General features: G+C 43.0%; 1 protein-coding gene across 3 annotated transcripts; it reads left to right on the top strand.

The window, feature by feature from the left end:
• Positions 1–6326: 6326 nt before the first annotated feature.
• Positions 6327–15417, top strand: LOC138985013 (zinc finger protein ZFP2-like). Of its 3 annotated transcripts, none has more exons than XM_070361111.1 (3): positions 6327–6575; positions 9367–9503; positions 10896–15417. In XM_070361111.1, exons 2-3 carry the CDS (start codon positions 9461–9463, stop codon positions 11918–11920), a joined length of 1068 nt encoding a protein of 355 aa, XP_070217212.1. In that variant the 5' UTR covers positions 6327–6575; positions 9367–9460; the 3' UTR covers positions 11921–15417. The 3 variants fall into 3 exon arrangements, with proteins under 3 accessions (XP_070217212.1, XP_070217211.1, XP_070217210.1); XM_070361110.1 differs by lacking the exon at positions 6327–6575 and adding an exon at positions 6804–6930; XM_070361109.1 differs by lacking the exon at positions 6327–6575 and adding an exon at positions 6902–7005.
• The last annotated feature ends 12 nt before the right edge of the window (positions 15418–15429 follow it).

Below are 15429 nucleotides of genomic sequence, written 5' to 3' on the forward strand. Positions count from 1 at the left end.
TAATACTACAAAACTAAGTCCTGAAACTATTTCATTGCAGCTAGCTGCTCTCTCCAGAAAAGCCCGGGAGGAGAGTATAGAAAGGGTTGGTATCTGAGAAAAGAGTGGAGAGGAATCTGCAACAAGTTGGAGCTCTATCAATGATTTCAGGATATAAAGGTGAATCCTGCTTTACTTATTTTACCTGTTTGATGAGGTACCTTTTCACTAATGTGAGAAATAAAAACATTTGAGGTCTAAATATTAAATTTCATGTTTTTATATGAAAACTAACTAGAAACAGAACCTTTACATTAGAAATATGATAATCTAAAGAACAAAATTTTCCATAAAGAGGCTTTATAAGAATAGCAATTGTGTTTCAATGACCTTGAACTATAGGATCTAGATAACCCAGTATTTTGTTTTAAGGTAATGTTGAACTCATAATTTCTTTTTACAGGCACTATGCTGATGCATCCTATCACATGACTGTACATGTGGTTATATTTTCTATTTTATTTCCCATTTTATAGTTGAGAAAACTGAGCTGTAAAGTAGCAGACACAGGAATACATAGTAAACAGTGGAAGCAGGATATAAACATATATATTATTCCAGAGCCCTAGTTCTTAACCTTGACTATGTCAATGACAATATGACTATGGATATAAAATCAGAAAATACAGTACTGGGGGATTACCTGGCTGTCCAGTGGTTAGGGCTGGGAGCTGTCACTTGGGGCAGCCTCATTCAGTCACTGGTCAGGGAACTATGATCCCACAAGTCTTGCCGCATAGCAACACAACTTCAAAGCTGGGGGAAGGGGTTTCTATATCATCCTTTTAGAAGACTAATTGGTGATACATTTCAAAATCATGGTGGCAGTGGGGACCTGGTAGCCTGGGCTGACTTTGCCCTGGAGGCCCCAGGAAACAACCACCAAGAGCTTCTTCCTACAGAGGCCAGGCAGTAGCCACTGTGCCCAGGGTTAGCAGGCTTCTGGCGGGCTTGCCAGGCCCAGGCCTGGAAAGGGGTAAGAGCCTGTTTCCCAAGGTTTAACTTCCCTCAGGGCTGCTATAAGATGCTTTGAGATGAGGCCAGCAGCTGTAGGTAGGGGCCGAAACTTTGAATACACAGCCGCTTTCCCACCCACCACCCCAAATCACACACACACACACACACACACACACACACACACACACATACACACATGCACACGTGCAGAGGCTCCTGGGAGAGGAAGGAAAGAAGACCCTCCTCCTTTGCTTCTGTCCTCCTCTCCCTCCAGCAATGGCTATAGGAAGTTCTGTCTTCCAGTGATGTTGGCAGAGGCACCTTGTCAGTGGGGAGTGTGTATTCACACACAAGCATGCAGACCTGTTTATGTTGCTAGCAAACATCTGGACATAATTTGATCACTTACTGATCATGATCAGAAATCTTATCTGTAGATTTATTTGTAGTGGAGAACATCAACATGCTTGATTTGGTATTTTTAATCTCATCACTTGTGGCCAAGCTTCACATTGTTTCCATATTACAAGTTGTAGTGTCTGTCTTACCTAGTTTATGCTTTCTGTCACATGTGACAGTTCACCAGAATTGTCAGTTTTCCTTTTGAATTTACATTTTAATGGTTCACTGAATTAACATTTTAGTGGTTCATTCGGTGGTTTTCAAGATGACTAGTCTTTCACCTCAGCTAAAGATTTCAGTAGGCATTTCTCTAAATTAATAATGATGTATTTCACCTTAGAAATGGCACCAGGGCTTCCCTGATGGTCCTGTGGTTAAGAATCCACCTTGCAATGCAAGAGACACCAGTTCAATCCCTGGTCTGGGAAGGTCCCACATGCCACGGAACAACTAAGCCTGTGCCCCACAACTACCAATCCTACATGCTACAGCTACTGAAGCCTATATGCCCTAGAGCCTGTGCAATAAGAGAAGCTGCATTGGCTGCAGTCTTCTCTATTAAATATCAAAGGGAACAGAAAAGTCTCCGACAGTGAAAGAAGAGGGCAACACTCGGGGCCATGAATATAGGCAACATGGGAGGAAATGTAACAACCAGGAGGTAGCTGCTAGTCAGAACTTAGGCATTTCTGTTACCTGGAGGCACCTTAACACTGTGAGGCTCTGAACCAACTCTGGAAACTTTGCCATCAATGAATGATGCCACACCAGGGAACAGATCCTGGAGCTGCTACTGCTGGAGCAGTTCTAATCAGCCTGCCCCAGGAGCACCAGGCCTGGATGTCAGAACATCAGCCAAAGGATGACAAGGAGCCAGTGATCATATTGGAGGATTTAAAGAAAGAACTTGATGAAACAGGACCGCAAGTGTGATTAAATAGGGGAACATGAGGGAATGAAAGTCCTAGCCAGAGAGAGAAGCATCCATACTACCATGGAAGCAGGTTGCAGAATGCAAGTCTCTACTCACCCTGACTGGATATGATAGTCACTGTGTTTTTACTTCCTCTTGAGGATGGAATAAGACTGTGTTCACTCTTTCTCTATTCTGTGCCCTGGGAATTGTTCTCTAAGATGCCTTTCAACGGTATTAACTCTAGTTCATTCATTAAGTCTGTCACAATCCTACCATATCTTGTTTCCAGGCTGTAACCAGAACCTGTGAATTCCAGGTGAAATTTTTCCCACATTTGTCACCCATCTCTTTGAAGCCTGCTCCACAATTTTCTCCCTTGTAAGGTTCCCCACTGTGTCTGCTAGATGTGTGGTACTAGCTTCAAAGCTGACTTATGCAGTCACACAGTGCCTTAGAGCTCAGAAATATCCTGCTTTCAGAAAGTCATGAGCTTGGTTTAATGCCCTGTTGTCACAGTCTTGAAATTCTTAACTTTATCTTTTAACTTGTAGGACAACAGAGCATGTGCCTGAGCAGAGGATTTGCCCCCATTCACATGTAGCATTTGTAATCCCCCATGAGCACAGAATTCCAGTGGACCCATAATTTGTGGGAATTCAGCAAGACTCAAAGTGAGTATGAACGAGAGAACAAGACTACTCTGAAATGTGCCACTTTGTTGCTGCTGCTAAGTTGCTTCAGTCTTGTCCGACTCTGTGCGACCCCATAGACGGCAGCCCACCAGGCTCCCCTGTACCTGGGATTCTCCAGGCAAGAACACTGGAGTGGGTTTCCATTTCCTTCTCCAATACATGAAAGTGAAAAGTGAAAGTGAAGTCGCTCAGTCATGTCCGACTCTTAGTGACCCCATGGACTGTAGCCTACCAGGCTCCTCTGTCCATGGGATTCTCTAGGCAAGAGTACTGGAGTGGGTTGCCATTGCCTTCTCCTGTGCCACTTTGGAATGTGAATTATTTTGAGTTGAAATCTATCAACCTGGAAGACTCAGGAAATACTTTTACCTCTCCCTTAACTACTTGAAAGAATTTAGATAGGGAGCTTATGCTAAAAAAAAAAAAAAAAAAGAGTTATTACCAGAGATGAGTTTTTAAATCAGAAAGACCTATATATATATGGCACAGCAAACACCGAGTTACCAAACATCTGCTTTTCTTATCCTGTAAATTACCCTCCTGCCCTTTGAAGCCCAGACCCCTATTCCATTCATTAAGTCAGGATGGCATATAAACCCCTCTTATTTTCAGGGCTCCTATACATACAAAATTTGATTTTTCTCCTGAGAATGTTTTATGTCAAGTATAAGACCAACCAAAGAACTTAGAAATGTAGAAAGAAAAAATTTCCCCTCAACACTTATTTCCTACTCCATTTACCAACTGAAAAAGCCTGCAGAGTGGAAGCATTCTGTACAAGTTACATCCCATCAGCTGTTGGATTTTTCCAGAAGATTCTGTTCTCTCCCTGGGGTCCTAATTTTCTTAAAGAAACCTTTTGTGTTGTCTACCAAAGAAGTTTTGAAGCACTCATTCTCTGTGCCACTCACAACAATTAAACTTTATTGTGCAACAAATGAATTGCCACTCTGTTTAAGACAAGGGTGCAGGAATAACAAAAATGAAGAGTCTGACTTTTTTCCAGTAGTTTCAAGGAGTTCACTCACTCACTGCCTAGAATAAAATAATAAGGATTCTTGCCTAAAGGTAAGAAATCAAATTACTAAATGGTTTTTATTGTAATTCTTATGAAAACAGCATGTTACTACATGTTGCATTGTAACATTGCAGTGTAATATTTCCTAATTCGTGACAGGAGGGTTGCCCTTGCTGAAAAGGATACAAACTAGTATCCTGTTCAGTTCAGTTAAGTATCCTGTAGAGACCTCTAAACCCCTTCCCAGACACACCCAGGAGAGCTCCAGATATGCTACAAAATAACCACAGAGATTTTTCCAATTCCTGCACAGTGCCCTAGGTATACAGTGGATACAAACTAACCATAAAGACTTCCTTGAGAAACTTTATGCAGTTAGGGGCCCATTCAGTTCAGTTCAGTTCAGTGGCTCAGTCCTGTCCGACTCTTTGGGGCCCCATGAATCGCAGCACGCCAGGGCTCCCTGTCCATCACCAACTCCGGGAGTTCACCAAAACTCATGCCCATCGAGTTGGTGATGCCATCCAGCCATCTCATCTTCTGTCATCCCCTTCTCCTCCCGCCCTCATTCCTTTCCAGCATCAGGGTCTTTTCCAATGAGTCAACTCTTTGCCTGAGGTAGCCAAAGTACTGGAGTTTCAGCTTCAACATCAGTTCTTCCAATGAACACCCAGGAATGATCTTTAGGATGGACTGGTTGGATCTCCTTGCAGTACAAGGGACTCTCAAGAGTCTTCTCCAACACCACAGTTCAAAAGCATCAATTCTTCAGTGCTCAGCTTTCTTCACAGTCCAACTCACATCCATACATCACGACTGGGAAAACCATAACCTTGACTAGACAGACTTTTGTTGGCAAAGTAATGTCTCTGCTTTTTAATATGCTGTCTAGATTGGTCATAACTTTCCTTCCAAGGAGTAAGCGTCTTTTAATTTCATGGCTGCAGTCACCATCTGCAGTGATCTTGGAGCCCCCAAAAATAAAGTCTGACACTGTTTCCACTGTTTCCCCATCGATTTGCCATGAAGTGATGGGACCAGATGCCATGATCTTCATTTTCTGAATGTTGAGCTTTAAGCCATTTTTTTCACTCTCCACTTTCACTTTCATCAAGAGGCTTTTGAGTTCCTCTTCACTTTCTGCCATAAGGGTGGTGTCATCTGCATATCTGAGGTTATTGATATTTCTCCCAGCAATCTTGATTCCAGCTTGTGCTTCTTCCAGCCCAGCATTTCTCATGATGTACTCTGCATATAAGTTAAATAAGGAGGGTGACAATATACAGCCCATTAAGGGTTCATAAATATTCTGCACATATATACATCTGATTATAACAGACTGAATTATGGGAAGACAGATAAAACAGATGTACTGTTATATAACTTGCAAATGTCAATTGACCTTGAGCATATGCCTATTTGCATTCCTTTTCATTGATTGGTGGCAGGTACAAGTCCTATTTTGCACAGGGCATAACCAAAAGAAGAGACAGGAAATACAAAAGAGGGGAAGCCAAGGAATATGCACTTCCCTAATGGCACAGATGGTAGAGAATCTACCTGCCGTGCAGATTCCTGAGTTAGATCCTTGGGTCTGGGAGATCTCCTGGAGAAGGGAGTGGCAACTCACTCCATTATTCTTGCCTGGAGAATTCCATAGACAGAGGAGCCTGGCAGGTACAGTCCATGGGGTTGCAAAGAGTCAGACATGACTGAACAGCTAATACATAAGGAGTATGTGGAGGCGACCTGCTCCTGTGTTTTGAGAGTTTGTGTCTAATAAAACATCTATCTGCTTGAGCTGAACTGAGCTGTAACTTGCCTGTTGCTTTGAACTCTTTAGTCCGTCCAGAGAAAGAAACCAACCTGACAACAGTACTCCTGCGAATTACTAGTATCTCTAATTTGAGAAGAAATGGGTTTATTAAAGTTCAGCTAATAATCCGGAGAACATAGGATTCCAATACAACTTGCCCAACTCTATATCAGAGGTTTCTAAGCACTAGCTAGTCCGTGTCCCCAGTTGGACTGTAAGCTTCTTAGGCCAAGAACCATCTCCTTCATATACTTTCGCTGTACTCCTGGTGCCTATTATAGTACTGAACAGCTCCTAAGCAACATTACATTGCATACAGCTGAAAGAGCCCTGTAACAGCTTCATTTTTAAATGTCACACATTAAGCCTGAAAACTGTCATTTTAATTTGAGCAGCAGTGGTCTCTGGCTTTGCAGCCCTCACTGTGGCCACGTTGTAGGGATCCCAAGACAGGTCTGGGTCACGCATGCGTGGTGCGCATCCTGTCCCTGGCTGTGCAAACTTGGGCAGATCACTTTGCTCTTTGCTTGTTTCCGGGTTGTAAATTGAACGAACAACACTGTATTCATCAATCAGCCTTAATCCTTCTTTCCTTTCCTCTCCTTGCGGGTCAAGACTGAGCGATTGTGCTGATGGCAATGCTGCGGACACATTCTGGTTGAGCGATGTGTCTGCCTGGTAAATATATTCAAGTTGATGGAGGTCGGGACGGAGTGGCGGATGCTGTCGAGAGAGGTAGGCTGGCAGGGAGGACGCGAGTACTCGGGTCAGTGAATAGGAACCGAGAAGTGGTGGTCGGAGGGGAAGCACGCCTGGAAATGTCCCCGCCCGCCGCCCCGAACAGGACAGGGCCTAGGAACTCAAAGCCGCGGAGCTGGCGTTAAGATCCTCTTTTTAAGAGGAGGAGAGTTATGAATCAAAACGCCACAGACATGGGTGTCCCCATGTGCAGACCTCGCGCGGGTCTCGGCCACACTAAACGGCTCGGACCTTTCCTCCGAAGCCGCCGGAAGCGGGGGCGCACGGCCGGGCAGGGTTCGCGGACGCACTTCCGCTGGCGGCAGGTCTGAGGCTCCGAGGTGCAGGATCGGTAAGTGCGGCCGCCTCCCTTGGGCCGGGATAAGACTGGCGGGAAGACAGCCGGACGTCGCGGCGGGACCCCCAGGTCGGTCGGGCGCGGGTCGGGGGAGTCACTGCCTTGCTCTGCCGGCGCTGGAAGTGCCGGCGGAGACTCCACAGGAGCCCGCCCCGCTGCCGGCCGGCGCTCCAGAAAGTTTGTAAGACTCGGACTTCTGGCTCACTGATGTTAACACGAGTTCTATGGGGGCCATCCGTTTGTCCAACTCGGCCGCCTACTCCCGGAAGCCTTTTATGATCAGCCAGGTCCTTGTGGCTTAAAGGATACACAGACAGTCAACACTTTCCGAGGCTGGGCCACCGTGATGTGCCGGTGCGGTAAACTGGAAAGGGGTTTGTAGTCTGGCTGGTTAACTTACTATATTGTCTTATTCGCTCGAAGATTTAAACTAGTAGAAGACAACAGTTGTAAGCGGGCTCCATATCCTTTATCTTGAGTTATTCCTGAAACAGTCTTTCTCCTATGGCTGGGAAAGTGGAGGTGTTTACCAAAGCTGCCCAGTGAGTAAAAGATGCTAGGTGCAGAGAAGGCACTAGAGGGCCTCCTTGCGTGGTTCTCTGTTATGTGTCCTGAACCCTAGAAGTGTACCTCAGCTCGAGGCGTCATGCCTGGAGCCAGCGGCTGGGTGACCAAGTCACAGTGGTAACTCCAGCACTCTAAACTGAGGTCTTACCAAGTGCCAGGCACTGAATTTAATTTATTCTCAAAAAGACGCTATATAATAAGGTCTGCTGTTTAGTTAATCGCATTGTAACATTTTTCTGGTTTTGGAATTGTGCTGTGGTTATATAAGATGTTAATATTAGGGGAAGCTGAATGAGGGTTATAGGGACCGTTGTGTACCTTTTTTGAAAAATTTTTAGTTAAGTTTAACATTTCAAAATAAAACATTGTTTAAAAGCTTCTAAGGTATTTTTACAGAAGGGAAAAATTTGGAGATGTTAAGCTACCACATATTAGAAAACATGACAGGATTCAAGCCGAGGTCTTTTGGAATCCAAAGCCTATGCTCTTAATCACTGCCCACCATGCTAATCAAGTGTTAGTCCACATTTCCCTAAACCCATAGGCCCTGCTTAAGTCTATTACATGAAAAACTGAAAGCGTCTACACCCACACAGCCTGCTACCTACACTAACATAATTTTAGTATTCAACTGTCTTCCCTAAGTGTGACTTCACTATTCTGTTTCTTTATCAACATAACTTTACTTGCCCGAAAAGAGTTGCTGATAATTATGTGTTTTAACAACTTGCCCCTCAGTCCATTTATGTGAACATCAAACACTTCAACTTTCAATATATAGGATTTAGACTTTTCAAAACCTTCAACTGAAAATCTTCACCTATACTACTTTATTACTATCCTTGCCCAATCCTTATCCTGCCTTGAAAGATCTGCTGTAAGCCCCCCAAACCTCATAAATATTCTGCATTGCCTTCTCCCCTAGGAGGTACTAGCAAGACTATCAAAGTGCTCTCCATCTCTCATAAGAATAAACTTAGCTTGGTCATATCAACTAATTGTTTTGCTGTTATTTGGAGGATATAAGGCATCCAACAATATTCCCAGTATTGTCAAAAATGTTGTCTCTTGACAAACATTCCTTCTCCTATTTAGAAAAAGGTATGAATTGCCTTAAACTTTTATTTTTTACATTTTCTTTATTGAATTCTCTTTAATTTGGGGTTGAGCTTCCTTTTTCTTCTAGAACAGAAAGATTAAACTTAGTGTGTGAGCTCAAATGTTGAATCAGCCTTCCTATTTTTCTTTTTAATTGTGGTTTCTGTAACCCCAGGAGTGTGCCCTAAAGGATAACACTTGTAGCAACAATCCTCCTCTTGGCCCATTGGAGCAATAATGGCCACTGTTTTCCTTCTAGAGGTTCCTGAAGAGTCAGTAAGGGCTCTTTGAAGTAACTAATAAAAAAGGGCATGCTGGGAATAAGAGATCTGGCCCAAAAGAGAGCAGCCAAAACAACCAGGAGTTATTCCACCACCGCTTCCCATAGTTCTGCTACCAAGAGACTCCTTGGCCCTTTGCGGTCTTGTGCCAGCTCTGGGTATTCTGCTATGAGCGGTTAAGGCCTGAGATACCCACCAAGGAGCAGACGTTGGACTTGGTGGTGCTGGCACAGCTCAACCATACTGCCTGAGGAACTGCAGGACTGGATACAGAAGCAGTCCAGAGAGTGGGGAGGAGACAGTTGCTATGCTGGAAAATCTGGAGAGGAAGTTAGATTAATCAGGCCAGCAGATAGGAAAGGGCCCTATGCTCAGTGGGGACAGAGTTGGGAAGTGGGCATCCAGGCTGGTCCCTTTTGGGATCTCTGGGGATCATTTACTCTTTGGGCCCTTCAGTTGCCTAAATGAGCTTGCTTATCCTCAGGTTTCAACCCACACCTGGACACAGGAAGTGCTTTCTGAGACATCGGGTGCCTCTGGATCCAGCTAAGAAAGCAGCATATCTCCAGCCTCACACCATGGAAATCCAGCTTCAGGACCCTCAACACCAACAGGATTGTGGTTAGTGTTGACACATAGGTCATATAGCTCCCCTGAAGACCATAGAATTGTTCATTATTCAGCAGATGTATATTAAGTACCTGTTATATTCCAGGCACTGTACAAAGCACTGGGTGTAATAAACAAAGTGGACATGATCTGTTTTCATGGAGCTTACAACAATCTGATGACAGAGGCATTAAACAAATAACCACACAAATAACTATGCTGTGATAGATTGTATATGGGGAGAGAAGTCAGAGGTCTCTTTAAGAAAATAACACAGTAACTAATCCTAAAAGTAGAATAGGAATCAACCAAGTGAATAGTAGAGGTAGAAAGCATTATAGGCCAGAAGAGCATGTGCAAAATCAAGTGGGAAGGAAATTGGTGGGTTTGAAAGATGGCCAGTGTGACTGTCTCCAAGCTGTCCTTTCCTCCATTTAGCACCTTTGTCACACAAAGCAAACCACTTTTCCCTGCATCATTTCTACATGGTTATAAATTCTGCCCTTTACTCTGGGCCCTAAAAATGTGATTACTGCAGGGAGAACATGGCTTGAATGGGATAATCTCTCACCTATTTTTCAGAAACTATTGATCATTGAGGAAGTGGCCACATCTCTCACCCTGAAAGAGTAGGGGTTGTTGGGACTCTACTCAGAGGAACTTCTGTAGTAAAGACAGGCAAAGGAATTATGGGATCATGCTTTCCTTAGATAAGGTCAGATGGGAGGCTAGGGTCTGCTAAAGAACCTTCTCTGTGTTAGTGCTGTTTTCTTGAGAATCTCAGTCTCAAATAACCCATAGAGTGTAGTTTCAGGTTTGACAGATTCCAGTGTTCTTTGTAAGAAGAGTAATAATGTCTCTGGGAGCTAAAGCAATTTCTGTCTCTTTTACCCTGTGTGTCTAAAGTCTAATCTCCTTGTTCTGCATGTTTGGATGTGTGATACTTCTCTTTGGCTGATCTCTCGTGTTTTAATATTCCTAAAGGTCTTCCCATTATTCCTCAGCACACTCTGCACAAAGTTGTTTCATGGTTTCATCTTGATACCTGCCACTGCTGGCTTCCTGTCTTGTTTTGTTACTGCCACAGTTTCTGCTCTTTCATCCCTCTCTACCCAACTTGTGGCCTCCCTGATGAACCCACTCTTATCTGAGATCTTCTTCTACTGTTTACAGTGATTATTCATTGGATCCTTCTTCATCCTCCCTGATTTTTCTCCACTCTTTTCTTGAATCACTCCCTCCCCATCCAGTGGCTGCTAATCTTCCTTTGCCATCTCCCAATTTCCTCTTCAAATGTTGTGAAATCATTTTGTTAGTATATTGAAGCTGTGTATGTCTAATAAATGTTTCATTTTATTTCCTATATATTTCAGTGACATTTGAATACCGTGTTTTTTACTTCAGGTGATATGATAAGAATAAAGAAAGAAGAACTGGATATAAAGCAGGAACTTACTGTAGATACGGAATCCCAAGAAAAGTTATCAGACCAAATCAATGGAGAGGCTTTTGAATGTGGAGAAACCCAAGAACATAAAGGATGGATGGAAAGATATCAGAGAAACACTTCAAATGAGAGGAAATACAAGTGTGATGAATGTGGGAAAAGATTCACTCTAAAGTCAAGCCTCATTAGACATAAAAGAATCCACCCTGGAGAGAGATCCTATTCGTGTAATGTATGTGGCAAAACTTTCATTCAGAGCTCACAGCTTACTGACCATCAGAGAATACATAGCCAGTTAAAACCACATCAGTGTAATGAGTGTGAGAAAGGCTTTTATTACAGGGCACATCTTGTTCAGCATCAAAGGATCCACTCTGGAGAAAAACCTTTCCAATGTAATGAGTGTGGGAAAGCTTTTCATTACAGCGCAGGCCTTATTCGACACCAGAGGACCCACACAGAAGAGAAACCATACCAGTGTAATGACTGTGGGAAAGCTTTTCATTACAACTCGGGCCTTATTCGACACCAGAGGACCCACACAGGAGAGAAGCCATACCAGTGCAACGACTGTGGGAAAGCTTTCTGTCTGAGCTCACATCTGATACAACATCAGAGAGTTCATACTGGAGAGAAGCCATACCAGTGTAATGAGTGTGGGAAAAGCTTCAGCCAGAGCTCAGGCCTCTTCCATCACCAGAGAAGCCACAGTGGGGAGAAACCATATGAATGTGATGAGTGTGGAAAGGCTTTCAGTCATAGTTCAGCTCTTGTTGGACACCAGAGAATGCACAGTGGAGAGAGGCCCTATGAGTGTGATGTGTGTGGGAAAGCTTTCGGCTATAGCTCGCATCTTCTGGGACACCGAAGAATCCACACTGGAGAGAAGCCATATGAATGCCATGTGTGTGGAAAAGCTTTCCGGCAGAGCTCACACCTCATTGTACATCAGCAAATCCACACTGAAGAGAAGCCCTGGTAATGTCCAGAGTTATGTAGAATTTTCCATCTACGCTCATTCCTATGGGACATCAAAAAAGCACAGCTAGATGTAGGGAACTCTGTGATCACTATTCAATTTCAGCAGTCACTCGGAAATACTTATAGAAGCTGCAATAGACAAGCACCTGACGGTTTACCAAACAAGACACTGATGTTCTGCCACTAAGCACATCATGTGATGAACTAGGACATTGGAAGGGTTCATTTCATTATTCTGAAACTTTTCTTCTCTGAAGCAAGTGGCTCCAGCAATCTAAATGTTCTGTTAGACATATAACGAGATTTTAGAGATTACTACTGTTTCTTTTCTCCTTCCCTTTCCATTCTTCCCCTTTTTTTTGGCTAAAGTATGAATTTAGAATTAATATCTGATCTACACTTTAAAAAAAAATGAGTTTTTTGTTAGCTTGATAAAATGTATTAGCCTATGAATTATATACACTAAAAATATTGTGTACTACAAAAGCCATTTTGTGATATTAGAATGAACTATGACTTGCATGGGTAGTATAGGTTAGGGGTGGTGGAGCAAGATTTATCTTGCAATTTCCCAGTGACCTTTCACATCTTAAACCAGAGAGAGCAAACAAGCCAATGAGTTCTATTTAGCCTGTGCATGGATTTTTCTCACAAAGTATGATTATCTCTTGGTAATATAAAATTATTGCCACTACTTAAAGAGATTTTACATAAAATCTGACTTTCCAGATTCTCTTAGAAAAATGCATGATGTGGCAACACAGGCACCAGATTCCCATGTGAGAACAGTTGACTAAAGCTGACTATTGTCTAGCGAGACATGGTCCCCACTGCCGCACAGCTTCCTGCTGTCTTACATACCTCCCTTCATTCATTTTGCCTGTGTGACCCCTACCACTGCCTTAAGGGTTTCTCAAGGAGGCTTCAGGGCTCTAGGTCCCTTACCAACAAAACAGCTTCACTTTAATTAGTTTTATATATTGGCCTCCCAAATAAGATTTCTCTGAAGATTTTCTGCTAACAGTTTGAAGATTTAGATTAAATAATAAATTTTAAAATGTAACTTTTGAGCACCTGAAGGTAGAGGAAAGCCACTTTAAATTTTTCTTTAGATAGAATTTATAGGTAATCTCAGAGAAGGCAATGGCAACCCACTCCAGTACTCTTGCCTAGAAAATGGACAGAGGAAATGAAAATGCTTCTCCTGCCATGGACAGAGGAGCCTGGTAGGCTGCAGTCCATGGGGTCACTAAGAGTCAAACACGACTGAGCGACTTCACTTTCACTTTTCACTTTCATGCATTGGAGGAGGAAATGGCAACCCACTCCAGCGTTCTTGCCTGGAGAATCCCAGGGACGGCGGGGCCTGGTGGGCTGCCGTCTATGGAGTCGCACAGAGTTGGACACAACTGAAGCAACTTAGCAGCAGCGGCATAGGTAATCTATTGAAAGTCAATAATCATAGCTTCTAAAGAAAAGCTATCACAAACCTAGGCAGCATATAAAAAAGCAGAGACATTACTTTGCTGACAAAGGTCCGTCTAGTCAAAGCTATGGTTTTTCCAGTAGTCATGTATGGATGTAAGAGTTGGACCATAAGGAAGGCTGAGTGCCGAAGAATTGATGATGCTTTTGAACTGTGGTGTTGGAGAAGACTCTTGTAAGAGTCCCTTGGACTGCAAGGAGATCAAACCAGTCAATCCTAAAGGAAATCACCCCTGAATATTCATTGGAAGGACTGATACTGAAACTCCAACTATTTTGGCCACCTGATGCAAAGAGCTGACTCAGAAAAGACCCTGATGCTGGGAAAGATTGAAGGCAGGAGGAGAAGGGGATGACAGGATGAGATGATTGGATGTCTTCACCGACTCAATGGACATGAGTTTGAGCAAGCTCCAGGAGATGGTAAAAGACAGAGAGGCCTTGTGTGCTGCAGCCCATGGGGTCGCAGAGTCAGGCACAACTGAGCGACTGAACAACAAAAACAACAAACCAAATTCTTAGAGACCAGTTAATCAGGTGAGATGAAAAACAAAAACACATATGAAGAGAATCGACATTTAAGTGAAAAACTGAAAAAATGCAGGTCCAAAAGTAGAGATCATTTGGGGAAGAGAACTGTTGAAATGTGAAGCATTCAGTAATAGAAGCAGCTGTGGGAAAGCAGTGGGTTAAGGTCTGAATGGGCAAGTGGGGAGGGGTGAAAAGAAAAAGCAGTTAAAGGAAAAGACAGGGATAAACTGAGAGAAGGAAAGCAGCAAAGAGAAGTTACGGGAAAAGAGGAAAGGTCAGAGACTTTACAAAAATTTCAAACAGGAAATGGAAGCAATGAAAACATAAGTGAAAAAGCAATCTGTAAAGAAACATGAAGGGGAGATTGAGGATTTGCAGAGGCTGGTATACTTGCTTTGATCATGGATCTCCCAGTGACTTTAGAGTAATAATCAATCCTTTATTTCCATGCCATGTAGGCCAAATCCCTCATATGAAAGAACTGAACCTGTATTCACTAATGTCTTTACGAATCACTCAGGATCCTGGCCCTGTGTGGGTCTCTGAGATATGAGACATGAGACACTTCTCTTTTCTTTACCACACTCTAAGCCCCAACTTGTTGAACTCTGCTCAGCCTGTACTGTACTTTCTTAGCAAAACCAACAAAGCAGAAGGATTCTCTTGAAGACCAATAATAAATACTTGGCCTCTCTGGGATGCATTGTTGTTCAGTCACTAAGTCGTATCCAAGTCTTTGGGACCCCATGGACTGTAACCTGCCAGGCTGCTCTCGTCTCTGGGGTTTTTCCAGGCAGTAATTCTGGAGTGGATTGCCATTTCTCCAGAGGATCATCCCAGTTCAGGGGTCAAACCTGCATCTCCTGCATTGGCAGGCTGATTCTTTAGCTCTGAGCCACCAGGGGAGCCCCCCCTCACCTAACCAACCACAAATCATTATCTTGACTCTATTTTCAGACAATATCCAGGATCTTGCCACTTAACACTCCTACTGCCTCCAGGCTTGCCTATTCCATTAAGGAGGAAAAAGCATGTTGAGAGTAATACCCATTATGAATTAAATAATATCTGGAAAAGGAAAAGCCCTTCACAAACTGTAACGATAGTAGCTACCATTTGTTGAACGCCAGTGTCCCAGACACTGTACCAGGCACCTTATTATATATCTCATGTAAACTTTCCATCTCTTCTATAAGCACTATTATATCTCAAACAATGTCTACATATAATTTTTTAAATGAAAAGTTTTATTACAGTTAAGCAGCCTACTAAAATGTTTATAGAATAAGATCACACAACTATTTTAAACATTTAAAATAGCAAAAATTGGAAGTAAATGACAACAAAATGTCAACAGTAACTGCATATAGGTGATGAAAATAGATTCCTTTTCTTTCTATTTCTTTATATTCCAAATGGAAAAGTTAGAATTCATCTATACATGTAAACTTTTAAAAAATTAAAGTGCTACAGAATATCTGAGCCTTCCTGGAG

This window comes from Bos mutus, chromosome 23, assembly GCF_027580195.1.
Source record: "Bos mutus isolate GX-2022 chromosome 23, NWIPB_WYAK_1.1, whole genome shotgun sequence".
Classification (NCBI taxonomy): Eukaryota; Metazoa; Chordata; class Mammalia; order Artiodactyla; family Bovidae; genus Bos; species Bos mutus.

Excerpts from the sequence above, each read along its gene's own strand:
- LOC138985013 (XM_070361111.1), top strand. The coding sequence starts at position 9,461 with ATGGAAATCCAGCTTCAGGACCCTCAACACCAACAGGATTGTG. Across the intron at positions 9,504-10,895 it reads TCAACACCAACAGGATTGTG|GTGATATGATAAGAATAAAG; the intron begins GTTAGTGTTGAC and ends TTTTTACTTCAG.